At 38.1% G+C, this 27,625-nt stretch overlaps 1 protein-coding gene across 1 annotated transcript in view; it reads left to right on the forward strand.

Moving 5' to 3' along the window:
• LOC101317476 (RP1 axonemal microtubule associated) overlaps positions 1-27,625 on the forward strand; it is a 303,982-nt gene that overhangs the window by 124,938 nt on the left and 151,419 nt on the right. Inside the window, 2 exon segments of the mRNA XM_073794757.1 lie at positions 19,021-19,181; positions 26,210-26,300. Of these exon segments, the coding sequence (XP_073650858.1) occupies positions 19,021-19,181; positions 26,210-26,300 (252 nt within the window).

Here is a 27,625-nt window from a genome sequence, read left to right on the forward strand (position 1 = left end):
CCTAGTTTTGTTGTTTTGTGCCTTTCCTTACTTTGGCCCTATTCACCCATTCGTATGCAACAGTGTGCACGCTGAGCTCTCCTGCGTTTCACAGAACGTACGCTCCCCCTCTCCCCCTTCCAGAGGTTATGGTATAGGATGGCCTTAGGGGGTTCAGGGTGGTGCGCTCTTCCTTCTGGAGGTTCACAGGGAAGGTGGCTTGATTGGCAGCCCACCAGGCGTAATGTAGACCTTGACGGGTCAACAGATGGGCTTAAGCTGACTGATACGAAGAATGTGGAGTGTCTTGATGGAACTGATGTAAACCTTGAGTGGCCTTGAGTGGGGTGGGAATGGGGTCCATCCACAGTGACTGACTAATTGCAGACGCTGCAGGCACCGCGTGCAGCCGCGCCCGCTGGTTTCTGCCGGGTGAAAGGAACTAGCGCCAGAGGTGGGCCTGCACTGGCAGGTGGTCCGGCTCAGGAGTTTTACTTCTTTGGATGACGAATCCTTCCCCTTGCATTTTAATTTTTTAATTAAAATTATACATGTATACATAGTTTTTAAAAATCAGGCAGAAGTACAAGGCTCAAAATAAAAAAAATGTAGACCACTTTCTGACCCTTTACATATAATTTCCACTCCAGAGAGGCATTTATCTTTAAAACTTTTAGCTCTTTCTTCTGTTTATGTATGTCTAAGATACTGGTATTTTTTCAATTTTAGAGTTTGTCTGTTGATATCCTCCACCTCCCACCTTCTACTTCCTGTCTCTGTTCCTCCCAATAATGTTATAATTAAAAAAACAAACACTATTCTGAATTTTTATTTTAATTACCATGCGAATATTATTCCTGAAATGAGCCTCTTAGTATATTCGGACTATATATTTCCTTTCTTGAACTATTCTTTGTTTTCCCTGAACTTTAAACCTGACCACTGCTCATTCATTACCAAACCCTTTTCCACGGTGGAAAATCCCTGTCATCATAGAAGTGCGTATCAGTTCTTCCATTGGACCATTTTTTTTTCCCTTGGGGACATTAGTTGTCTTGGAGACATTCTTCATAAAGCCCCCTCCCACCTCACCGGACCCCTTCTCATCCAAAGCGGACTGTTTGATCTCCAGGCCTGCTGAACAGCCATCAGCTTGAAGCTTTCCTTCCGCAGTATCCTGGGAATCTCGTTTCCTTCTCAGTATTGGATGTCCTGTTTCCGAAACCCGTATCTTACTATTAGTTTAGGCCTCAGTTTTGATGGAACGAATTTTCTGATGGTTTATAAGGAAGAATGCATGGAGGAACTTTTCGTGTCTTAAATGTTTGGAACTGCCTTTATTCTATTCTCATGCTTAATTGATAAAAATGATACAGCATTACATGTTGGAAATAACATTTTTTCATTTGTCTTCTATCTCCTAATCCCAGTGTGAAAAGTGCTAAGCCATTCTCATTACTGCTTCTATGTGTGTAACTTCCCCACCCTCCCTTTCCCAAAAGCTTTTAGGACCCTCCCTGTATTCTGAAATTTAACATAGAGGCACATTGATTTAGGCATTTTTTTCATTTTTTATGCTAAGCATTCAGTACCCATATTCTTCAGTTCTGGAATTTGTTTTATGTTATTTCTTTGATTTTCCCCCCCCCTTCTGTTTCTTTGTTCTTTCATTTTAGAAATCCTACTATGAATATCCTCCAAAGATGATGAACCTCTGATTTAATCTCTTAATTTTCTTTTGTATTTCCTTTTTAATCATTTAAAAAAATAAACCTTATTCAGATATAATTTACATTCAATAAACCCCTCAATTTCAAGTCTACAATTTAATGGCTTTTGAGATAGGCAGCCATATAACTACCATTATTATTAAGGTATAGCACATGCCCATCACCCCCAAGAGTTCTTTTGTGCCCCTTTGCCATCAGTCCCCTTCCCCTTTGCCAGGCCCTTGGAAACCACTGATTTGCTTTCTGTTGCTATGGTATTTTTCCTGGAATTTCATGTAAATATAATCATATCATATGTAATCTTTTTTTAAAAAACGAATTAACTAATTAATTTTTGGCTGCATTGGGTCTTTGTTGCTGCATGCGGGCTTTCTCTAGTTGCGGCGAGCAGGGGCTACTCTTTGTTGTGGTGCCTGGGCTTCTCATTGTGGTGGCTTCTCCTGTTGCAGAGCCCGGGCTCTAGGCGTGCAGGCTTCCGTAGTTGTGGCGCACGGGCTTAGTTGCTCTGCGGCATGTGGGATCTTCCTGGACCAGGGCTCGAACCCGTGTCCGCTGCATTGGCAGGCTGATTCTTAACCACTGCACCACCAGGGAAGCCTGATATGTAATCTTTGATGTCTGCTTCTGTCACTTAGCAAAATGCTTTTGGGATTCATTAATATTGTTGTTTGAACCAACAGTTTGTTTTTCTTCTTTGTTGAATGGTATGCCATTATGTGGATATACCACAATTTGTTTATCCATTCACTGATTAAAGGACACGAGTTAGTTCTTGATTTTGGCTATTATGAATGTAAATTATATAAACATTCATGTACAAGTCTTTTTACAGGACATAGGTTTTTATTTCTCCTAGGTTTTTATTTCACCTAGCAGTGAAATTGCTAGGATGTATGGTAATTGTATATTTAACTCTATCAGAAATTGCCAGCCGCTTTCACAAGTAGCTGTACCATTTCACATCCTCACCAGCAATGTATAAGATTTCCAGTTGCTCTGTATTCTTGCTTGCACTTGGTGTGATCATCTTTTCAATGTTAACCATTCTGGTTTGTGTTTAGTGGTATCTCTGTGGTTTTAATTTGCATTTCCCAAATAACTGTTGATGTTTGCCATTCATATGTCTTTTATGTCGCAGTGTTTTTTCAAATCTTATTTTCTATTGGGTCTTTGCAGTCCTGGAGTGGTAAGAATTCTTTATACGCTGTGGGTATAACATATTCAGATCTATGTTTTGCACATATTTTCTCCCAGTCAGTAGCTTGATTTTTAATTTTCTTATTGGTGAGACTTTCAATTAGCAGAAGTTTTAAATTATGGTAAAGTTCTATTTATTTTCTTTTCATATATTTTATAAGATATATGGTTTATATCTTTCAAGTCCTATCTAAGAAATCTCTGCCCAATGATAAGACTTTCTTTGTTTTCTTGTGGGAGTTTTACAGTTTTAGTTCTTATCTTGGGTCCTTTTGACTCATTTAAGGTTATTTTTTTATATGGTAGTAGGAAAGGGCCAAGGCTCATTTTATTTCATACAAATATTCATTTATTCCATCACCCTTTGTTGAAAAGACTATTCTTTTCCCATTGAAATACTTGGAATTTGGAATTGAAAAGTCTAGACTTTTGTTGAAAATCATTCAACCATGTATGTGTGGCAGTATTTCTGCACTCTCTATTTTATTTCATTGATCTGTGTGTCTGTTTGTATGCCAAAACCCACTGTCTTGATTACTGTAGCTTCATAATAAGCCTTGAAACCAGTTAGTGCAAAATTTTCCAACTTTGTTCTCTTTCAAAATTGCTCTGTTCGTCTATCTTCTTTTGTTTCCCTCTTCAAGACCTGCTCAACCAGCTGGAGACCAAAGCCCTGAGTGCCTCGCTTGGAGTTTTCCACCACTGCCAAGTACGCAGCCAGGGAAGTAGCCTTGGGCCTTATACTCTGGGTGTAGATAGAAACCATGAAGAGATACGGGAGCCCAGTCAGCTCAGTGCTCAGAGGCAGTGTGCAGACGAGTGCCACAGAGAACCACACAGTGACCCTCCCCATGTGTCAAGCCGTCCATCATTGTTTTGGACTCTCACAGTGGCGTTTTGCTACTTAGGGGCAGAAAGCTAAAAGAAAGGCTTTTCTGGCAGGACTAGAGAAACATTTCTCTTCCATTAGTTCTATGTCTCCTACTACTCAGAAGTTATTTATTTTACGGCTACTTCTGATTTCACACAATCAGTCTTCTTCAAACAGTAATAAATACAATGCAACACTCTTTTTGTTGCCTTGCTTGGAATAAGATTTCCAATGGTTTAATCACAAATATTTGTGGTTTATATTTGGCCCACCAATATAAATTTCCTTATAGACACCACTGTCATCCAGTGACATACATAACTATGTCCTGAGGCTGATCCCCTTTCTTTCATGTTTCTTACTGCTATGTGCACGAATTGCAATCATTCAGGTGTGTAGACAGAAACAGACACTATTTCCCTAACTTCGTACTTCAGGAGATTAACTTCCATTTATGTAAACATTTTATTCTTTGAAATGTATAAAGTTGATAACAGCATTTATACATAATTCTTAAGCAAGTTACTAGCCTATTTCGTTCTTCCCCAACTATTTTTTTTTTCCTTATTGCCTTCTACTAGTGAGAGAAATTAAGTACTAAGGAATACTATTTTGTTGTGTAGGGTCGAGTTTAGAAGAGCCACACACCATTGCAATACTTAAGCTTTTCACCCTCCAAGAACCAGTTTTCCTCCTTTGGGAGTGATAATGCCCTTGCTGCAAAGGTGTGGTCTAATTGATAGAAAAGAGGTAATTCTACAGAGATTACAATGACAATAACTTTCCTTTGTTAAGTGATTTTCATGCACCAGATACTGTACTACGTGCTTAACAAATTTTAATCTTGTATAGCTCTCATAAAAACCTGAGTGTATAACTTCTGTTTTCTGAATGAAGAAACTGAGATGGAGAGGTTGTTACCTCATCTAAAACATAGTTTCTAAGTGTGAATCTCAAGGTGGTTCAGCATGGACCTCAAAGGTTCTCCCGTTCTCTACTCCTCACAATACTACTATACAAATTAATGGAAAAGTCGTATACGTGGATCTAAAAAAATGATACAAATGAATTTATTTCCATAACAGAAACAGACTCACAGATTTAGAGAATGAATTTATGGCTACTGGGGAAGCGTGTGGGGGAGGGATAGATTGGGAGTTTGGGATTGACAGCTACACACAGCTATATTAAAACAGATAACCAACAAGGACCTGCTGTACAGCACAGGGAGCTCTGCTCAGTACTCTGTAATAACCTAAATGGGAAAATAATTTGAAAATGAATAGATATATGTACATGTATAATTAAATCACTTTGCTGTACACCTGAAACTAACACAACATTTTAAAAAAACTATATTCCAATATAAAATAAAAAAAATTTTAAAGTCGTGTTGTTCTGTGGCCAGAGATATACAATTTTATGTGGGGCTTCTAGGAGTGCTTCTGTCCTTCCTGTTTGGCACTGCTTGTAGGTCACTATATATATAATTTATTTTAATTTATTTATATTTATTTATTTACTTTTGGTCTGTGAATTGCTTATAGTTTACTGGGAAGAACACTTGGCAAGTGATGATAGGGAACTCTGAAAATATAAAGGATAATTCTAGAGAGGACTTTCATAACCACAGGTTCAAAACATTTTGTTTTGGAAGAGTTCAGATGCAATTTTCCTATATCCTGATACTCCTAAAGAGCCCTTCACCTATAACAGACAATTCATTATTTAAAGTTGTATCTGTTTTTCCTTTTACATATTTGCCTATTTAAGAAGGTAAACGAAATATGGCACATGATAAAACTCAAAAAGAGAAGAGACAAAAATAAAATGAAAAACGAACCTGCCTCCAGCTCCATCTTCTAAATTCTACTCCAAGATAGTTCCAGTTTCCCCCTAAACTTTAAATGCATTTGTTAACATGTGTAAATGTATCTGTGGATATCCTTTTTACTTACAAACTTGAGAATGCAGTATTCAAATTGTGCCATATTTTGCTTTAGTCATTCTTTCCTTTTCTTTTTTTAACATCTTTATTGGAGTATAATGGCTTTACAATATTGTGTTAGTTTCAGCTTTATAACAAAGTGAATCAGCTATATATGCATATATCCCCACATCTCCTCTCCCTTGCATCTCCCTCCCACCCTTCCTATCCCACCCCTCTAGCTGGACACAAAGCACCGAGCTGATCTCGCTGTGCTATGCGGCTTCTTCCCACTAGCTATCTATTTTACACGTGGTAGTGTATTATATGTCCATGCCACTCTCTCATTTCGTCCCAGCTTACCCTTCCTCCTCCCCGTGTCCTCAAGTCCATTCTCTATGTCTGTGTCTTTATTCCTGTGCTTCCCCTAGGTTCCTCAGAACCATTTTTAATTTTTTTTTTTAGATTCCATATATGTGTGTTAGCACATGCTATTTGTTTTTCTCTTTCTGACTTACTTCACTCTGTATGACAGTCTCTAGGTCCATCTACCTCCCTACAAATAACTCAATTTCACTGAGTAGTATTCCATTGTATATATGTGCCACATCTTCTTTATCCATTCATCTGTCAGTGGACACTTAGGTTGCTTCTATGTCCTGGCTATTGTAAATAGAGCTGCAGTGAACATTGTGGTACATGACTTTTTGAATTACGGTTTTCTCAGGGTATATGCCCAGTAGTGGGATTGCTGGGTCGTATGGTAGTTCAATTTTTAGTTTTTTGAGGAACCTCCATACTGTTCTCCATAGTGGCTGTATCAATTTCCATTCCCACCAACAGTGCAAGAGGGTTCCCTTTTCTCCACACTCTCTCCAGCATTTATTGTTTGTAGATTTTTTTATGATGGCCATTCTGACCGGTGTGAGGCGATACCTCATTGTAGTTTTGATTTGCATTTCTCTAATGATTAGTGATCTTGAGCATCCTTTCATGTGTTTGTTGGCAATCTGTATAACTTCTTTGGAGAAGTGTCTATATAGGTCTTCTGCCCATTTTTGGATTGGGTTGTTTGTTTTTTTGTTATTGAGCTGTATGAGCTGCTTGTAAATTTTGGAGGTTAATCTTTGTCAGTTGCTTCATTTGCAAATATTTTCTCCCATTCAGAGGGTTGTCTTTTCGTCTTGTTTCTGGTTTCCTTTGCTGTGCAAAAGCTTTTAAGTTTCATTAGGTCCCACTTGTTTATTTTTGTTATTTCCATTTCTCTAGGAGGTGGGTCAGAAAGGATCTTGCTGTGATTTATGTCATGGAGTGTTACGTGTATGTTTTGCTCTAAGGGTTTTATAGTGTCTGGCCTTATATTTAGGTCTTTAATCCATTTGGAGTTTATTTTCGTGTGTGGCGTTAGGGAGTGTTCTAATTTCATTCTTTTACATGTAGCTGTCCACTTTCCCCAGCACCACTTATTGAAGAGACTGTCTTTTCTCTATTGTATATTCTTGCCTCCTTTATCAAAGATAAGGTGACCATATGTCCGTGGGTTTATCTCTGGGCTTTCTATCCTGTTCCATTGATGTATATTTCTGGTTTTGTGCCAGTACCATACTGTCTTGATTACTGTGGCTTTGTAGTATAGTCTGAAGTCAGGGAGCCTGATTCCTCCAGTTCCGTTTTTCTTTCTCAAAATTGCTTTGGCTATTCGGGATCTTTTGTGTTTCTATACAAATTGTGAAATTTTTTGTTCTAGTTCTGTGAAAAATGCCATTGGTAGTTTGATAGGGATTGCATTGAATCTGTAGATTGCTTTGGGTAGTAGAGTCATTTTCACAATGTTGATTCTTCCAACCAAGAACATGGTATATCTCTCCATCTCTTTGTGTCATCTTTAATTTCTTTCATCAGTGTCTTATACTTTCCTGCATATAGGTCTTTTGTCTCCTTAGGTAGGGTTATTCCTTAGGTAAATATTTTATTCTTTTTGTTGCAGTGGTAAATGGGAGTGTTTCCTTAATTTCTCTTTCAGATTTTTCGTCATTAGTGTATAGGAATGCAAGAGATTTCTGTGCATTATTTTGTATCCTGCAACTTTACCAAATTCATTGATTAACTCTAGTAGTTTTCTGGTGGCATCTTTAGGATTCTCTATGTATAGTATCATGTCATCTGCAAACAGTGACAGTTTTACTTCTTCTTTTCCGATTAGGATTCCTTTTATTTCTTTTTCTTCTCTGATTGCTGTGGCTAAAACTTCCAAAACTATGTTGAATAATAGTGGTGAGAGTGGGTAACCTTGTCTTGTTCCTGATCTTAGTGGAAATGGTTTCAGTTTTTCACCATTGAGATCGATGTTGGCTGTGGATTTGTCATATATGGCCTTTATTATGTTGAGGTAAGTTCCCTCTATGCCTACTGTCTGGAGAGTTTTTATCATAAATGGGTGTTGAATTTTGTCCAAAGCTTTTTCTGCATCTATTGAGATGATCATATGGTTTATCACATTGATTGATTTGCATATATTGAAGAATCCTTACATTCCTGGGATAAATCCCACTTGATCATGCTGTATGATCCTTTTAATGTGCTGTTGGATTCTGTTTGCTAGTATTTTGTTGAGGATTGTTGCATCTATGTTCATCAGTGATATTGGCCTGTGGTTTTCTGTTTTTTCTTTTTTCTTTCTTTTTTTTTGCGGTACGCGGGCCTCTCACTGCTGCAGCCTCTCCCGTGCGGAGCACAGGCTCCGGACACGCAGGCTCAGCGGCCATGGCTCACGGGCCCAGCTGCTCCGCAGCATGTGGGATCCTCCCGGACTGGGGCACGAACCCGTGTCCTCTGCATTGGCAGGCAGACTATCAACCACGGTGCCCCCAGGGAAGCCCTGGTTTTCTTTTTTTACAGCATCTGTGTCTGGTTTTGGTATCAGGGTGATGGTGGCCTCGTGGAATGAGATTGGGAGTAGTCCTCCCTCTGCTGTATTTTGGAAGAATTTGAGAAGGATGGGTGTTAGCTCTTCTCTAAATGTTTGATAGAATTGCCTGTGAAGCCATCTGGTCCTGGGCTTTTGTTTGTTGGAAGATTTTTAATCACAGTTTCAATTTCAGTGCTTGTGATTGGTCTGTTTATATTTTCTATTTCTTTCTGGTTCAGTCTCAGAATGTTGTGCTTTTCTAAGAATTTGTCCATTTCTTCCAGGTTGTCCATTTTATTGGCATAGAGTTGCTTGTAGTAATCTCTCATGATCCTTGTATTTCTGCAGTGTCAGTTGTTACTTCTTTTCCATTTCTAATTCTATTGATTTGAGTCTTCTTCCTTTTTTTCTTGATGAGTCTGGCTAATGGTCTATCAATTTTGTTTGTCTTCTCAAAGAACCAGCTTTTAGTTTTACTGATCTTTGCTATCATTTCCTTCATTTATTTTTCATTTATTTCTGTTCTGCTCTTTATGATCTCTTTCCTTCTGCTAACTTTGGGGTATTTTTCTCTAATTGCTTTAGGTGTAAGGTTAGGTTTTTTATTTGAGATGTTTCTTGTTTCTTGTGGTAAGATTGTATTGCTATCAGTTTCCCTGTTAGAACTGCTTTTGCTGTATCCCATAGGTTTTAGGTCGTCGTGTTTTCACTGTCATTTGTTTCTAGGTATTTTTTGATTTCCTCTTTGATTTCTTCAGTGAAATCTTGGTTATTTGGCAGTGTATTTTTTTTTTTTTTTGCGGTACGCGGGCCTCTCACTGTTGTGGCCTCTCTCGTTGCAGAGCACAGGCTCTGGACACTCAGGCTTAGCGGCCATGGCTCATGGGCCCAGCCACTCCGCGGCATATGGGATCTTCCTGGACCGGGGCACGAACCTGTGTCCCCTGCATCGGCAGGCGGACTCTCAACCACTGCGCCACCAGGGAAGCCCAGTGTATTGTTTAGCCTCCACGTTTGTATGTTTTACAGATTTTTTCCTATAACTGACATATAGTCTCATAGCATTGTTGTCAGAAAACATACTTGATACGATTTCAATTTTCTTAAATTTACCAAGGCTTGATTGGTGACCCAGCATATGATCTATCCTGGAGAATTTTCCATGAGCTCTTGAGAAGAAAGTGTATTCTGTTGTTTTTGGATGGAATGTCCTATAAATATCATTTAAGTCCATTTGTTTAATGTATGCTTTAAAGCTTGTGTTTCCTTATTTATTTTCATTTTGAATGATCTTTCACATTGGTGAAAGTGGGGTGTTAAAGTCCCCCACTATTATTATGTTACTGTCAATGTCCCCTTTTATGGCTGTTAGCATTTGCCTTATGTATTGAGGTGCTCCTCTGTTGGGTGCATAAATATTTACAATTGTAACATCTTCTTCTTGTATTGATCCCTTAATCATATGTAGTGTCCTTCTGTGCCTCTTGTAATAGTCTTTATTTTTAAGTCTATTTTGTCTGATATGAGAATTACTAGTCCAGCTTTCTTTTGATTTCCATTTACATGGAGTATCTTTTTCCATCCCCTCACTTTCAGTCTGTATGTGTCCCTAGGTCTGAAATGGGTCCCCTGAGGACAGCATATATACAGGTCTTGTTTTTGTATCCATTCAGCTCATCTATGTCTTTTGGTTGGAGCATTTAATCCATTTACCTTTAAGGCAGTTATCGCTATGTATGTTCCTATTACCATTTTCTTAATTGTTTTAGGTTTGTTATTGTAAGTCTTTTCCTTCTCTTGTGTTTCCTGCCTAGAGAATGTTCCTTTACCCTTTGTTTTAGAGGTAGTTTGGTGGTGCTGAATTCTCTTAACTTCTGCTTGTCTGTAAAGGTTTTAATTTCTCCATTGAGTCTGAATGAGATCCTTGCTGGGTAGAGTAATCTTGGTTGTAGGTTTTTCCCTTTCATCACTTTAAATATGTCCTGCCAGTTCCTTCTGGCTTTCAGAGTTTCTGCTGAAAGATCAGCTGTTAACCTTATGGGGATTCTCTTGTATGTTAGTTGTTGCTTTTCCCTTGCTGCTTTTAATATTTTTTCTTTCTATTTAATTTTTGATAGTTTGATTAATATGTGTCTTGGCATGTTTCTCCTTGGTTTTATCCTGTATGGGACTCTCTGCAGTTCTTGGACTTGATTGACTTTTTCCTTACCCATGTTAGGGAAGTTTTCAACTGTAATCTAATATTTTCTCAGTCCTTTTTTATTTCTCTTCTTCTTCTGGGACCCCTATAATTAGAATGTTTGTGGGTTTAATGTTGTCCCAGAGGTCTCTGTGATTGTCCTCAATTCTTTTCATTCTTTTTTCTTTATTCTGCTCTGTGGTAATCATTTCCACTATTTTATCTTCCAGGTCACTTATCCGTTCTTCTGCCTCAGTTATTCTGCTATTGAGTCCTTCTAGAGAAATTTTAATTTCATTTTTTGTGTTGTTCATCATTGTTTGTTTGCTCTTTAGTTCTTCTAAATCCTTGTTAAATGTTTCTTGTATTTTCTCCATTCTATTTCCAAGATTTTGGGTCATCTCTACTATCATTACTCTGAACTCATTTTCAGGTAGACTGCCTATTTCCTCTTCATTTGTTTGGTCTGGTAGGTTTTTACCTTGCTCCTTTTTCTGCTGTGTATTTCTCTGTCTTATTTTGGTTAACTTACTGTGTTTGGGGTCTCCTTTTTGCAGGCTGCAGGTTCATAGTTCCTGTTGATTTTGGTGTCTACCCCCAGTGGGTGACATTGGCTCAGTGGCTTGTGTAGGCTTTCTGGTGGAGAGGACTGGTGCCTGTGTTCTGGTGGGTGGGACTGGATCATGTCTTTCTGGTGGGCAGGGCTGTGTCCGGTGGTGTGTTTTCGGGTGTCTGTGACTTAGTATGATTTAGGCAGCCTCTCTGCTAATGGGTGGGGTTGTGTTCCTCTCTTGCTAGTTGTTTGGCATGGAGCACTAGAGATTGCTGGCCATTGGGTGGAGCTGGGTCTTAGCGCTGAGACGGAGATCTTTGGGAGAGCTCTTACCAATTGATATTATGTGGGGCTGGGAGGTCTCTGGTGGTCCAATATCCTGAACTTGGCTCTCCCACCTCAGAGGCTCAGGCCTGACACCCGGCCAGAGCACCAAGACCCTGTCAGCCACACAGCTCAGAAGAAAAGAGAGAAAAAAAAAGAAAGAAAGAAAAAATAAATAAATAAAATAAAAATAAAGTTATTAAAATAGAAAAAAATTATTTAAAATAAAAAATTAATTAAGAAAAGAGAGAAAGAAAGAAGAGAGCAACCAAACCAAATCCACCAATGATAACAAGCACTAAAAACTATACTGAAAAACAGAAAAACAAAAAAAACAAATAAAACGGACAGTCTGAACCCTAGGAGAAACGGCAAAAGCAAAGCTATACAGACAAAATCACACAAAGAAGCATACACATACACACTCACAAAAAGAGAAAAAGGAAAAAAGAATATATGTAAAAAAAAAGGGGCTTCCCTGGTGGTGCAGTGGTTGAGAGTCCGCCTGCCAATGCAGAGGACACGGGTTTGTGCCCTGGTCTGGGAAGATCCCACATGCCGCGGAGCGGCTAGGCCTGTGAGCCATGGCCGCTGAGCCTGCGTGTCCGGAGCCTGTGCTCCATAACGGGAAAGGCCACAACAGTGAGAGGCCCACGTACTGCAAAAAAAAAAAAAAAAAAAGTAAGAGAGGCACCAAATCAATAAACAAATCTACCAATGATAATAAGCTCTAAATACTAACATAAGGTAAACATAAAACCAGAAGCAAATTAGATGCAGAAAGCAAACCCAAGTCTACAGTTGTTCCCAGAGCTCACTGCCTCAGTTTTGGGATGATGTGTTGTGTATTCATGTATTCCACAGATGCAGGTACATCAAGTTGACTGTGGAGTTTTGATCTGGTGCTCCTGAGGCTGCTGGGAGAGATTTCCCTTTCTCTTCTTTGTTCGCACAGCTCCTGGGGTTCAGCCTTGGATTTGGCCCCGGCTGTGCCTGTAGGTCGCCTGAGGGCGTCTGTTCCCGCCCAGACAGGACAAGCTTAAAGGAGTAGCTGATTAGGGGGCTCTGGCTCACTCAGGCCGTGGGGAGGGAGGGCTACAGAATGCGGGGCGAACTGCGGCGGCAGAGACTGCCGTGACGTTGCACCAGCCTGAGGTGTGCTGTGTGTTCTCCTGGGGAAGTTTTCCCTGGATCCCGGGACCCTGGCGGTGGCGGGCTGCACAGGCTCCCCGGAAGCGGGGTGTGGAGAGTGACCTGTGCTCGCACACAGACTTTTTGGTGGCGGCAGCAGCAGCCTTAGCGTCTCATGCCCGTCTCTGGTGTCTGTGTTGATAGCCGCAGCTCGTGTCCGTCTCTGGAGCTCGTTTAGGCGGTGCTCTGAATACCCTCTCCTTGCGTACCCTGAAACAATGGTCTCTTGCCTCTTCGGCAGTTCCAGACTCTTTCCTGGACTCCCTCCCGGCTAGCCGTGGTGAACTAGCCCCCTTCAGGCTGTGTTCACGCAGCCAACCCCAGTCCTCTCCCTGGGATTCGACCTCCGAAGCCCGAGCCTCAGCTCCCAGCCCCTGCCTGCCCCGGCGGGTGAGCAGACAAGCGTCTCGGGCTGGTGAGTGCCGGTCAGCACCGATCCTCTGTGCGGGGATCTCTCCGCTTTGCCCCCCCGCACCCCTGTGCTGTGCTCTCCTCCGCGGATCCGAAGCTTCCCCCCTCCGCCTCCCGCAGTCTCCGCCTGCGAAGGGGCTTCTAGTGTGTGGAAACCTTTCCTCCTTCACAGCTCCCTCCCACTGGTGCAGGTCCCATCCCTATTCTTTTGTCTCTGTTTTTAATTTTTTCCTTTGCCCTACCCAGGTATGTGGGGAGTTTCTTGCCTTTTGGGAAGTCTGAGGTCTTCTGTCAGCGTTCAGTAGGTGTTCTGTAGGAGTTGTTCCACATGTAGATGTAGTTTTGATGTATTTTGGGGAGGAAGGTGATCACGTCTTACTCCTCTGCCATCTTCTAGTTATTGTTTTAACATTGTTGTATTGTGTAGCATTTCACTGTGGCTGTTTCATTATTTCTTTGACTCATTTTGTGGTAAAAGATATATGATATATTCACTCTTCCAAGGAGTCTTTTGAAAAATGTTCTTATTACACATAGTTTGGTATCTTTGTGAGTATATTTGTACAGTAGATTACAGCAGTAAGACTGTTTGATCAAAGGGTATGTGAATTGTGGATTTTCATAGATATTGACAAATTGCCCTTCTAAAAGGGTACAGGAAACTACATGAGGCCAAACAGTGTGTGAGAAGGCTCACTCTCACAGCACTAGATATTCTAAAACTAAAGATTTTGCCAATCTGATAGATGAAAAGCCATGTTTTGTTTTGATTCGCCTTTCTTTAGTTACAACGAAGTTAAGCATATTTTCAGTTTCTTTGCTACTTGTGTGTGTGTTTTAATGAGTTTCTTATTCGTATTCTTGCCCATTTTTTCTGTTGTGAAATCCACGTTTAATTTTGCTTTATTGATTGTATGAGGTGTTTGCAAATGACAGAAATTAATCCTTTTTCATTTGTGTGGCAGGTTTTTTTTACCCCCAACTTAACCAGTTTAAGTTATGGCTTTTACAAGTGTTTGTTTATTTGCTGTTTAAAACAATCAAGTGTATTCAGGTATAATTTATATAAACAAAATGCACACATTTTAAGTCTACAGTGTGATGAGCTGACAACCAAGTTCATCTGTAGAACTACCACTTCAGTCAAGACGTAGAATACTTCTATGATTCCAAATTGTTTCTTCACGCTTTTTGCAGAAAATTCCACCATCCCTGGCCCTAAGAAATTACTTATTTGCTTTTTGTTACTGCAGATAAGGTTGCTTTCCTAGAACTTGTTGTGGCAATCGTAAAGTGTATACTCTTGTGACTAGGGTTTTAATCAGCATAAAGCTTGATATTCATCCAAATCTTTCTATGTATCAGTAGTTCATGTCTTTTAATTGCTGAGTTGTATTCATTTAGGTAACACAGTTTGCATATATAGTCACTTTTTATATTAGTTTCCGAACACTGCTGCAACAATTAACATAGAATGGCTTGCAAAAAAGGAATTTATTCTGTCATAGTTCTGGATGCTAGAAGTTGGAATTCTTCAGCTTGCAGCTGTGTATTTGCAATCTCTGCTGGCATTCTTCTCGCTGTCTCTGTCTCTGTGTCTCCTCTCTCTTTTTAAAAGACTAAGCCTGCCATACTCAAGTGTAACTTCACCTTAACTAATTACATCTGCAACGATCCTGTTTCCAAATAAGGTCACATTCACAGGTACCAGGAATAAGAACTTGAACATATCTTTTTGGGGACACAGTTTAACTCACAATAGTTCTCCTTTTGGTTCTGGAAATTCATGCCTTTCTCGTATGCCAAATGCATTGATCACATCCCAACATTCCCCAAAGTCTTAATCATGCCAGATCAACTTATGTCCAAAATATCACTTATCATATAATTATATAATCATCTCAAAAAGTTTGGAATCCCATTTCTGATATCTAAATCAGGTATGGGTGAGACACTGGGCGTAATCTATCTCGGGCCCAAATTCCTCTCCATTCACAGACCTATGAAACTAGGAAACAAGTTATCTGCTTCCCAATTACAATGGCGGGACAGGCATAGACTAGATATTCCCATTCCAGATGGGAGAAATTAAAAGGAAAAAGGCAGTCACATGTCACAAGCAAGTCTGAAACCCAGCAGGGCAAATTCCATTAGATTTAAGGGCCTGGAATAAACCCCTGTGGTTTACTGCTTTGTTCTCTGGGCCCTGCTGGGGCAGCAGCCCCCTCCTCATGGCCCCCCAGGGTGGAAGCCCTGCCCCCTCAGCCCACCAGGGCAGTGACTCCACCGTCTTTGCCCTCAGAGTCATTCTTCCTTTATTTCATCCCATTTCTGCCCTTTTCATCTGCTGGAATGAAATTCTTGAAAACCTTGCTGGTCTTCAGTGGATGTCATGGGTGTTCACATCATTAGACACAAGAGTTCTCCACGGATCTCTTCCTGGAAAACTCCGTCTGTATTCCTGGCTTCTGCTGAGATGGCTGAGTGGATCCTAAGTCACAGGCCCTTGGCTCTGTTTCCAGAACAGGATATCTGGATAGGTTGAGAATTTTCCAGATCATCAAGTGCTGGTTCCTTTTTGCTTAACAATTTCTTCCTCAATTTATCTCTTTCCTCTTGAACTTTTACCATAAGCAGCAAGGAGAAACCAGGGCACACCTTCCACATTTTGACTGGAAATCTCAGGTAAACATGTAAGTTCATCACCTATAAGTACTATTTCCCCCACTGAATAATAGAGCATAATTCAGTGAAGTTCTCTGTCACTTTATAACAAGAATTGCCTTTACTTGAGTTTCTAATAAGAGTATTTCTCATTTTCATCATTTCCAGTAATAAGTTTCTATCATGAATGGGTATTTCATTTTGCCAGCTGCTTTGTTTTTGATATCTATTGAGGTGATCAGATCCATGTTCTCTTATTCTGTTAATGTAGTGAATTACATTGATTTTTAAATGTTAAAAAGCTTTGCATTCCTGAGATAAACCTGAAGGTTGTGGTTGACTTGATTTCCTAATATTTTTTGTTAAAATATTTTCGTTTATGTTCATGAAGGTTATTTCTCTGTAGTTTTCTTTTTATGCCTTTGTTTGGTTTTAGTATCAGAGTAATGCTCATCTCACATGATGAGTTGGGAACTCTTCCAAAGGATTTGTGTAGGATTGGCATTATTTGTTTCTTAAAGGTTTGGTAGAAAATTCACCATCTGGGCCTGTAGTTCTTTGTGAAAATGACTTAACTATAAATTTTAATAATTATTTTTTAAAAGATAAAGGGCTGTTGAAATTTTCTAGTTATTTTGCGTATGTTATGGTAATTTGAATCTTTTATCAAGCTATTTATCCACTCCCTGCATCCTGTCTTTCTCCAGCCCATTTACTCACCCCTTCAACCCACTCTTTCAAATTGGAGCCTAATAGGGTATGAATATTAACAAGGTTTTTAGAATTTTATCTACTCACCTTCTTTCTCCCATAATGTTGTTGAGGAAGCTGTGTTAGGTGCCCTATAAATTCCTGAAATTGTGTCTCAGTCTTCTCTTCTGTTTTACAAAGATTATAGGACAAGGTTTTGTACCTTCTTTGTTTAATTTCTATTGATTTTTTTTTTTTTGGCCAGTTATTTTTTTTTAATTAAAAAAAATTAGTTTTGCTAACTTTTCTGTGACCTGGGCCCACTTCACCAAAATCCTACCTTAAGAATGTTCTGATATTTCTTCCTTTTTGGTGTGTTGGCCTTCCTACCTCGTATAGATTATAGGCTAATGGAGGACCAAGACATCATTCTGTGATTTCCAACTACTGCCCATGACACTGGACACCCAGTAGTGACTCAATGACTTGTTGGCTATCGATTGACTGAAGATATGAACAAAAAGATGAATCTCGGTTCATGATCTTTAGATTCTGCTCCAGTTTTTACAACATTTCCTCCCAAGGTTAAGGTTTTAATGATTTAAAGAGGTAAATGGTTTAAAAACATGTGGTAAACAGACATCATATTTAATTATTTTCATTTTTATTTCTATTCCTATACAGTTCATCCTTTTCTGTCTTAGTTGTTGGAAAATGCAATTTCTTTCCCTATTGATTTGGTCCTTGTACATTTAGCAAGTATTGATTCTCCCCTGAACTCTTTTGCTGCATTTCTAAGAGAGAAAAAGCTGAAGAGCTTTATTTCATTTTATTCAAACAAGCACTAACATACTAGTTATTCTACATAAAACAACTAGGATTTTCCCAGCTCTGTAGTTTGTAATTGCAATTTAGCTGCTTCTGCTATTGTTAAAGATAGCCTATTCATCTCTTTCAATTTTTTAAAATGATGTTTTTATTTACTAACTGATCGTCTACCAAGATGATTTGGTGGCCTAACATGGCTTTTTACTATGTGTTGGAAAAATAAAGTAGAATTTCCTGTTTTAAAGTGGATTTTAAAAAATAGACATTCATTTAACATATATTTATTGTACCGTATAAGTAAAATTTAAATCTAGAATTTGATTGCTATTTGAAGGATCAAGATGGGAAAATACACTTCAGTTCAAATATGGGAGAGAGAAAATCACAGCCTAAAGAGTAGAAAGTTATTTAAGTCCATAGTTCTGAATTTTATGCATCATATTCTTTCTTCTTTAATGTCAGCTTGAGTATATTACCATAATTTCTCATTGCTTCAGTTCTCTTACTGATCAACTCTTGATGTTCGCTCCAAAGAAACCTGTCAAAATTAAATTAAAATTGTAGGAAGTAATATCATACCACTATCAATGTGTTACGATGTTTAGTTAATCTCAGTTATGTTCACCAGAAACCATACATTTTCTAGCACTGTTTTTATTTGTTGCTGGATGATACAAAATTTATTTAACATTTGTGGAACTCAGGTTAATTTATCTATTAATTAGGAATACTTAAAACAATAAGTGAAGAAATTATACCAGATGACTTTTGAATTCCTAACTTATCTGATTCCAATTTTTATGTTTATATAAATTATTACATAATTTTTAATTTTGGAAAATAAACACCTAAACTCAAAAGATCTTAAAAGGTATACTTCTGAATGCACAGATTGGTTTGGCCAAAAAGTTTGTTTGGGTTTTTCCATAAGATGTTACAGAAAAACCTGAATGAACTTTCGGGCCAACCCAGTGTTATATGTCAGAGCTAAGACTATTGGAGATATTTTGTTAAAATGCTGGGAACTTAAGAGAACTTATATAGTGACTCTCTTGTTGTCCAGGCATGATCAACTATGACAGCTTTATTAAAGATCTTCTAGAAATATTCTCCCAGTTACACTGTAGGACATAGTCATTTTATTGAGTATTTATTTATTTTTAGAAAGGATATTCATTTTTTTATAATTTTTTTTTAAATTTAATTTTATTTTTAAATTTTATTTATTTTTGGCTGTGTTGGATCTTCGTTGCTGCGTGTGGGCTTTCTCTAGTTGTGGCGAGCGGGGGCTACTCTTCCTTGCAGTGCGTGGGCTTCTCATTGCGGTGGCTTCTCTTGTTGTGGAGCACAGGCTCTAGGCACGCAGGCTTCAGTAGATGTGGCGCATGGGCTTAGTTTCTCCGCGGCATGTGGACTCGAACCCGTGTCCCCTGCACTGGCAGGCGGATTCTTAACCACTGCGCCATCAGGGAAGCCTAAACTCTCCCAGCTTTATGATGACCTGTTCTTCTGAGTCTTCCATTTTTATAAGTTGTTGTAATTCTCTGTGTTATTTGTGCTTCTTATAGGTGGTAAATGGAAAGTTTCCATAATCACCAGTGACTTGCCAAATGCTGGGACAAGCTCACAGATTTATAATATATTTTATGGACATCATAGAAGTTCAGCCCCCATATATCTTTATGGAACAGATGGAGCTTGATTTCATGGCCATGAAGACATATTTACTGTAAGTAATAAAACTGAGTAAAACCTGGTAATATAAGGGATACAGCTAGTAGGTAGTTTGGAATGAATGCAATCTATGGAATTGAGTGCTTCCTGTTATAGCAACGTGTCCTGTAGAAGATCAATCAAAAGTAATTCATGGCAGTTTTTGCTCAAGTGGGTTAAAACACCAATAAAACTGCAATACAGTAAGAGACAACAGCTAGAGAGAAGTACTGGATGACCAGCATTTGCTGTTTGTATACTCATGGCTGCCAGGAGCAAGGGCTGTGCCTTTCTGTCTGAGGCTCTAACAGATGAGCCTGAAAGTCAAGGTCAAAAAGGGAAAAATAAATGATCAAGTAAAGGAAGGCGAAGAAGTTGTCATCACATTATTATGTCTTGGCTGGACACATTGAGATCAAGATCTAGGGAGAAACAGAGGTAGCAAAGATGAAGCAGGGGGGACCCGGGTCACATTGTTAAACTAGAGACAAAGACTCGCAATCAAAGGCAGGACTTGATGTGAGCCCAGCACCTTGCACTTCAGATGCTTAGTGATGTCCATGAAACCAAGGACTGGAGGTACAGAGGGATTGACTAGAACTGGGTAGAGACAGAGAATAAAGTCACAGTCAGAAAAAAGGGTCCTTGAGTATCTTTGATCTTCACACAATACCCCTTCCTTGTGGTCCTGGGTGTTTGATTTACTACAACCTGTGTACTCAGCCCACATACGTCACAGAAGAGGTTGAGCTATCTAGAATGAAACTAATAGTTTAATTTGAACTGTTCTTTCCCTACTTTCTATATGAGTCAATATTTGAATAAACTCTTTCTTGTGTCAATGGTCATTAACGAGTAAAAATAAAAAACGAAGATGTTGTTGTTATTTTGCATGACTAAGAAATAGTCTTAGAGGTGATTGTACCAAAAGAGTCTGGGCTGTTTTTGTTGTTTTGCTATTTTATTGTTTCACATTTACTTTTAAATCAAATTATACCTTCACATGGTGTAGGGTTAATCATTAAATTTAAGGTGAATTCTGTAGTAAGATAGGAGCGCCTATAATCCCCATTCCCTTTTCCTTTCCCACAGGAAACCATTTTCATAGTTTGATGCTTCTGTTTTTCTTAGCACTGCTACCTGCATTTCAGCTGTTCCTGTTGTCTTGGTCTCTCTTGCTTGACCCTGGGATTGCTACATGTGTGTCTTGTTTGTAGAAGTGATGGCTTCATTAACTTTAGTAATTTACTGCTGATTTTGATCATAGTGTTCATTTATTCTCATGAATTGTTTTATTCTAAGGGTTTTTAAGAAAGCTTTTGTTTTCCCCTTTCCTTTTCTTTTTCCTTACAGTTTCTTTGTATAGCTCTTTTCTTTCCTTTTTTAGTGTGGTAAAATCTACAAAACAAAACTTACCATTTTAAAGTTAATCCAGTGGCATGTAGTACATTCACAGTATTGTTCAATTATCACCACTACCTAGTTCCGGAACATTTTAGTCACCCCAAAAGGAAACCTCATTATGCCGTCCCTCCCAATTCCCTTTTCCCCAATCCCTAGCAACCTCTAATCTGCCCTCTGTCTTTAAGGATTTGCCAATTCTGGATATTTTATATAAATGGAATCATATAAAATGTGGTCTTTTGTGTCTAGCTTCTTTCACTTAGCATGTTTTCAAGGTTCGTCCATGTTGTAGCAGTGTCAATACTTCATTCCTTTTTACGGTTGAATAATATTTCATTGTAGGGAAACACCACATTTTGTTTTTCCATTCATCTATGGATAGATACTTGTTTTTTTCCTACCCTTTGGTTATTGTGAATAATGCTGACATGAACATTTGTGTGCAAGTAATATTTCTTGAATCACTTATTTTTGGGGTTTTTTTTGAGTATATATCTTGGGGTATATATATATGTGTGTATGTATATATATATATATATATATAATATACCCCAGTATATATTTCTGGGGCCATATGGTAATTCTATGTTTAACTTTTTGAGGAACCACCAAACTCTTTTCCACAGTGGCTGTACCATTTTACATTTCCACTGGCAATGTATGAGGATTCCAGTTTCTCCACATCTTCACCAACACTTGTCAATTTTCGAAAAAAAAATTCTAGCCAATCCTCATGGGTATGAAGTGGGATCTCATTGTCATTTTGATTTACATTTCCCTAATGATTAATGATATTGAGTATCTTTTATGTGTTTGTTGGCCATTGGTGTATCTTCTTTGGATATGTATTTATTCAAATCTTTGGCCCATTTTAATTTTTTTCTTTCTTTTTAACATCTTTATTGGAGTATAGTTGCTTTACAATGGTGCGTTAGTTTCTGCTTTATAACAAAGTGAATCAGCTATACATATATCCCCATATCTCCTCCCTCTTGCATCCCTCCCACCCTCCCTATCCCACCCCTCTAGATGGTCACAAAGCACCGAGCTGATCTCCCTGTCTTGACCCAGTTTTAAATTGTTTTTTTTTTCTTTTTGCTGTTGAGTTGTAAGAGTTCTTTATGTATTCTGAATACTAGACCCTTATCAGAAATACGATTTTCTCCCATTCTGTGAGTTGTCTTTTCATTCATTTGATAGTATCTTTGGATGCACAAGAATTTTTAATTTTGATGATGTCCAATTCATCTATTTTTTTTATTCCCTGTGTTTTTGGTGTCATATCTAAGAAACCATTGCCGAATCCAAGGTCACGAAGACTTACCACTTTGTTTTCTTCTATGTTAGTTCTTTGATCTGTTTTGAGTTACAGTTTATATATGGTATGAAGTAAAAGTCCAGTTCCATTCTTTTACAGGGACATGCCTAGTTGTCCTCGCTTTGTTTGTTGAAGAGACTATTCCTACTCCCATGAATAACCCTATGCCTTTGTCAAAAATTAACTGGCCATAGATGCATAGGGTTTATTTTTCAGTTCTATTCCATTGATCTATGTATATATCTTTATGCCCGTACCCCACAGTTTTCAATACCATAGCTTTGTAGTAAGTTTTGAAATCAGAAATTTTGGGTCCTCCAGCCTTGTTTTTATTTTTTCAAGATTGCTTTGGCTATTTCTGGCCCTTTGCAATTCCATATGAATTTTAGGATCAGGTTTTCCATTTCTGCAAAACAGGCCATTGAGATTTTGATAGGGATTATATGCTGAATCTGTAGATCACTTTGGTAGTATTGATATCTTTTCAATATTAAGCCTTCCAATCCATGAACATGATATGTTTACATTTATTTACTTTCTTTCGGTGATATTTTGCGGTTTTTCTTATGTAAGTCTTGCACCTCCTTGGTTAAGTTTATTCCTAAGAATTTTATACTTTTTGATGCTATTGTAAATAGAATTGTTGTCTTAATTTCTTTTTCATATTGCTCATTACTAGTTATAGAAATGCAACAGATTTTTATGTGTTGTGTTTTGTGTGTTGTGAGTATTGTGTAACTTTGCTGAATTCATTTTTTAACTCTAATAGTTTTTTTTTGTGTGTGTGGAATCTTTAGGATTTTCTATATATCAGATCATAAAGTCTGTGAATAGAGATCATTTTATTTATTCCTTTCCAATTTGGATGTTTTAAAATTTCTTTCTCTTGCCTAATTGCTATACCTACAACTTCTAGTACAATGTTGACCGGAAGTCATGAAAACTGGCATTCTTATCTTGTTCCTGATTTAGGAGGAAACTTTCAGTCTTTTATCATTAAGTATGATATTACTTGCTGGTTTTTCATAGATGCCCTTTATTATGTTCAGGAAGTTCCCTTCTATTTCTAGTTTGTTGAGTGTTTTTATCATGAAAGTGTGTTGGATTTTGTCAAATGCTTTTTTTTGCATCAGTTGAGATGAGTTTTTTTTTTTTCCTCTTCATTCTGTTTATGTGGTGTATTACATTGATATTTGTATGTTGACCCACTCTCCATTCCTGGGATAAATCAGGATGGTTTGGTCAGGATGTATAATCCCGTTGGTCAGAGTGTATAATCATTTTATTATGCTTCTGGATTCAGTTTGCTAGTATTTGTTGAAGATTCTTGCCTCTATATATTTTTCTTTTTTTTTTATATTAGTGCATTTTATTTTTTATTTTTTTTTTAACTTTTTTTTTAACATCTTTATTGGGGTATAATTGCTTTACAATGGTGTGTTAGTTTCTGCTTTATAACAAAGTGAATCAGTTATACATATACATATGTTCCCATATCCCCTCCCTCTTGCGTCTCCCTCCCACCCTCCCTATTCCACCCCTCTAGGTGGTCACAAAGCACCGAGCTGATCTCCCTGTGCTATGCGGCTGCTTCCCACTAGCTATCTACCTTACGTTTAATAGTGTATATATGTCCATGCCTCTCTCTCACTTTGTCACAGCTCACCCTTCCCCCTCCCCATATCCTCAAGTCCGTTCTCTAGTAGGTCTGTGTCTTTATTCCTGTCTTACCCCTAGGTTCTTCATGACATTTTTTTTTCTTAAATTCCATATATATGTGTTAGCATGCGGTATTTGTCTTTCTCTTTCTGACTTGCTTCACTCTGTATGACAGACTCTAGGTCTATCCACCTCATTACAAATAGCTCAATTTCGTTTCTTTTTATGGCTGAGTAATATTCCATTGTATATATGTGCCACATCTTCTTTATCCATTCATCCGATGATGGGCACTTAGGTTGTTTCCATCTCCGGGCTATTGTAAATAGAGCTGCAATGAACATTGTGATACATTACTCTTTTTGAATGATGGTTTTCTCAGGGTATATGCCCAGTAGTGGGATTGCTGGGTCGTATGGTAGTTCTATTTTTAGTTTTTTAAGGAATCTCCATACTGTTCTCCATAGTGGCTGTACAACTTACATTCCCACCAACAGTGTAAGAGGGTTCCCTTTTCTCCACACCCTCTCCAGCATTTATTGTTTGTAGATTATTTGATGATGGCCATTCTGACTGGTGTGAGGTGATACCTCATTGTAGTTTTGATTTGCATTTCTCTAATGATTAATGATGTTGAGCATCCTTTCATGTGTTTGTTGGCAATCTGTATACCTTCTTTGGAGAAATGTCTATTTAGGTCTTCTGCCCTTTTTTGGATTGGGTTGTTTGTTTTTTTGATATTGAGATACATGAGCTGCTTGTAAATTTTGGAGACTAATCCTTTGTCAGTTGCTTCATTTGCAGTATTTTCTCCCATTCTGAAGGTTGTCTTTTCCTCTTGTTTATGGTTTCCTTTGCTGTGCAAAAGCTTTTAAGTTTCATTATTGCCTCTGTATTTACAAGTGGTTTTGTCTCTAGTTTTCTTGTCATGTCTTTGTCTGGCTTTGGTATCAGGGTAATGCTGACCTTGTAGAATGCGTTAAGAAGTGTTCCCATCTCCTCTATTTTTTGGAAGATTTTGAGATGAGTTGGTATTAATTCTTCTTTAAGTATTTGGTAGAATTCACCAGTGAAGCCAACTGTCGTAGATTTTTCTTTGTTGGGAAGTTTTTGATTGCTGCTTCAGTAACTTGTTACAGGCGTCTTCACTTTCTTTTTCTTTTGTTTTGTTCGAGAACGTTTTGATAGTTTGTGTGATTCTAAAGGTTTGTCCATTTCATGTAGTTTATCTAATTTGCTGGCATAAATTGTCCATGATGTTCCTTTATAATCCTTTTTATTTCTGTAAGTTTAGGAGTAATGTCCCTATTTTCATTTATAATTTTAGTAATTTGAGTTTTCTTTTTTTTTCCTTAGGCTAGCTAAATGTTTGTAAGTTTTTCTTTTCAAAGAATCAGCCTTTGGTTTGTTGATTCTGCTGTTCCGCTGTTCTCTGTTTTATCTCCATTCTAATTTATTATTTCCTTTCTTCTGCTAGCTTTGCATTTAGTTTACTCCTCTTTCTTCTAGTTCCTTAAGTTGTAAAGTTATAGGTTATTTATTTGAGAACCTCCGTTTTCTTCCTCCTCTTCCTCCTCGTCCCACTTTCCTCCTACCCGCACCCTCTGCGTCCTTCATTCTCTCCCTCCCTTCTCCTCCCCCTCCTCCTTCTCCCTCTCCTTAGAGTCTCTGGATTTGTTGGATCAAAATCTCCAAAGAAGTTTTCTCTCACAGCAAGCTTGCCAGTCTAGTTGATGGACATTCACCTGAAATGGTTTCCTCCTTTTCAGTACGTTCATATTTTATGGTTTACAGCTAAAATTTCCCTGTGACCTCTGCTTTCAGCAATATCCACTATGTTTTTGTGTGTTTTTTCATTCATCTCAAGGTATTTTTAAATTTCCCTTGCAATTTCTTTGACTCATTTGTTGCCTAAGAGTATGTAGGTTAATTTATATGTATTTGTGGATTTTCCAGTTGTCTTTCTTGTATTTATTTCTAGTTTCATTTCATTGTAGTTAGAAAAGATACTCTGTATGATTTCAGTCTTACTCAATTTTCAAAACCTCTTTTTTGACATAACATATAGTCTATCCTGGAGAATGTTCTATGTGCACTTGAGAAAACTATGTATTCTTGCTGTTGTTGAGTGGAGCTTTCTATAAATGTCTGTTAGATCTAGTTGGTGTATAATGTTTTTCAAGTCCTCTATTTCCTTATTGATCTTCTGTTTAGTTGTTCTTTCCATTATTCAAAGTGGGGTGTTAAAGTCTCCAGCAATTATTGTAGACTATTTCTCCATTCAGTTCTGTCCATTTTTGCTTCATATATTTTGGCACTCTGTCGTTAGGTGTATAAATTTTTATAATTCTAAAATCTTGTTGATAGATTGATTACTTTATCAAAATATAATGTCCTAATATAAGGTTTTAAAAAAAAATGGATTTTGTGGGCTTCCCTGTCCCTGCCGATGCAGGGGACACGGGTTCGTGCCCTGGTCTGGGAAGATCCCACATGCCGCAGAGCTGCTGGGCCCGTGAGCCATGGCCGCTGAGCCTGCGCGTCCGGAGCCTGTGCTCCGCAACGGGAGAGGCCACAACAGTGAGAGGCCCCCGTACCCCGCCCCCAAAAAAAATGGATTTTGTGAAATTACATTGAAAGAAGTTCTCTTGGTTCCTTTATAGATCACAGTTGGAGACATTGGAACACTCTCTAAGATTCGTATTGTTCATACGAACTCCAGAATCTCCCCTTCCTGGCACTGTAAAGAGGTAAATACATACCAATACTTCCATCCTTTGCAAGATCCTCATAAATTCTGCTTGAGAATCAAACCTCAAGGGGGCATTTCATACCTATTGTGAGTGGATGGAGTCAAACCTGGACTTTTTAGTCGGTGTATTCCTCAAGGCAGCAGCATCATGTGCCCTTATTAATAATTGTAATCCCTAATTAGTTGAGGGAAGCATCTCAACCAAGCAAGCCTTTTGCCTCTTTGCAAAGAAAAGAAAATACTTGGGAATCTGGATAAACTCACATTGCTTCTTGATATGGTTGCAATAATGATGAAAACGTGACTAGGAGGTTGTTACCTGCTCCAGAAGGGCAGTAAAATAGCCCATTCTTGTTGGTGAAATAATTTTCTACTAGACTTGAATGCCAGCCCTCAAATTTAGTCTACTCATGCTAAGTGAGATAAAGTCCCTGAGTGCTTTTAGGAGCAAAAAGAGGCTTCAATTTTCTACATTGTTCAGAATCTAAAATTTTACTTATTACTGTGATTGCCAATGTTGCATGTCTTTAACACTGGATATCATGCAGCTTGTAATCCATTTTTGTGTATGGTATATTTCCCTCTTTTGTCATTTCAGAATAAATAATCTTTAAACAAGTTCTCAAAATGCAAAGAACACCTAGTCAGACCCCTGATATTCTTGGCAAACTTGTTCTACAGTTTTATAACACATGAGAAAATTAATTAATTCATGGAAGATGAGTAATCCCTTAAAAACCTATTTTTTCTTTCATTAGCAGAAATATACAGTTGTCAATAATGCCATCTTCTTTACATTAAAGTCACAAGAGATCCTGAAGCAGAATGAATCAATGAAACTCACTTTATGGAAATACAGAATGTAGATGTTAGATTTCAAAATTCAAAATTACTACCTGGCTTCTGTATGAAATAATTTTCTCTTTTATGCTATTGATATATAGAGCTTTTGAAGTATAGTATTCAAACTGATATGTAAGTGATCATATATGATAATAATATCTTTTACTTTTTCTCTCCTAGTAAGCTAAACTAATTTATGAAAATTAACACTCATCTCATTTGATCAGTAACCAATAAGCAATATTATATTCATTATGAAGCTGGGATGCTGAGACAGTGGTTAAGTGATCTGAAGAAATTATATAATATTGAAGAGGAAAGACAAAAAAATCAGGCTGAAAATTCTTGGTGTCTTTCTCTCTATGGCGAGTACTCTGTCATTGCAAGGCCACGTGTTTGCCTGAGGTTTACCTCACCTGTCCTTCAGTACCAGTGAAGAGGAGATATTCTTGATCCAAAGTCTTATTCTGAGTATATAATGCCT

This window comes from Tursiops truncatus, chromosome 17 (assembly GCF_011762595.2).
Source record: "Tursiops truncatus isolate mTurTru1 chromosome 17, mTurTru1.mat.Y, whole genome shotgun sequence".
NCBI classification, from domain to species: Eukaryota; Metazoa; Chordata; class Mammalia; order Artiodactyla; family Delphinidae; genus Tursiops; species Tursiops truncatus.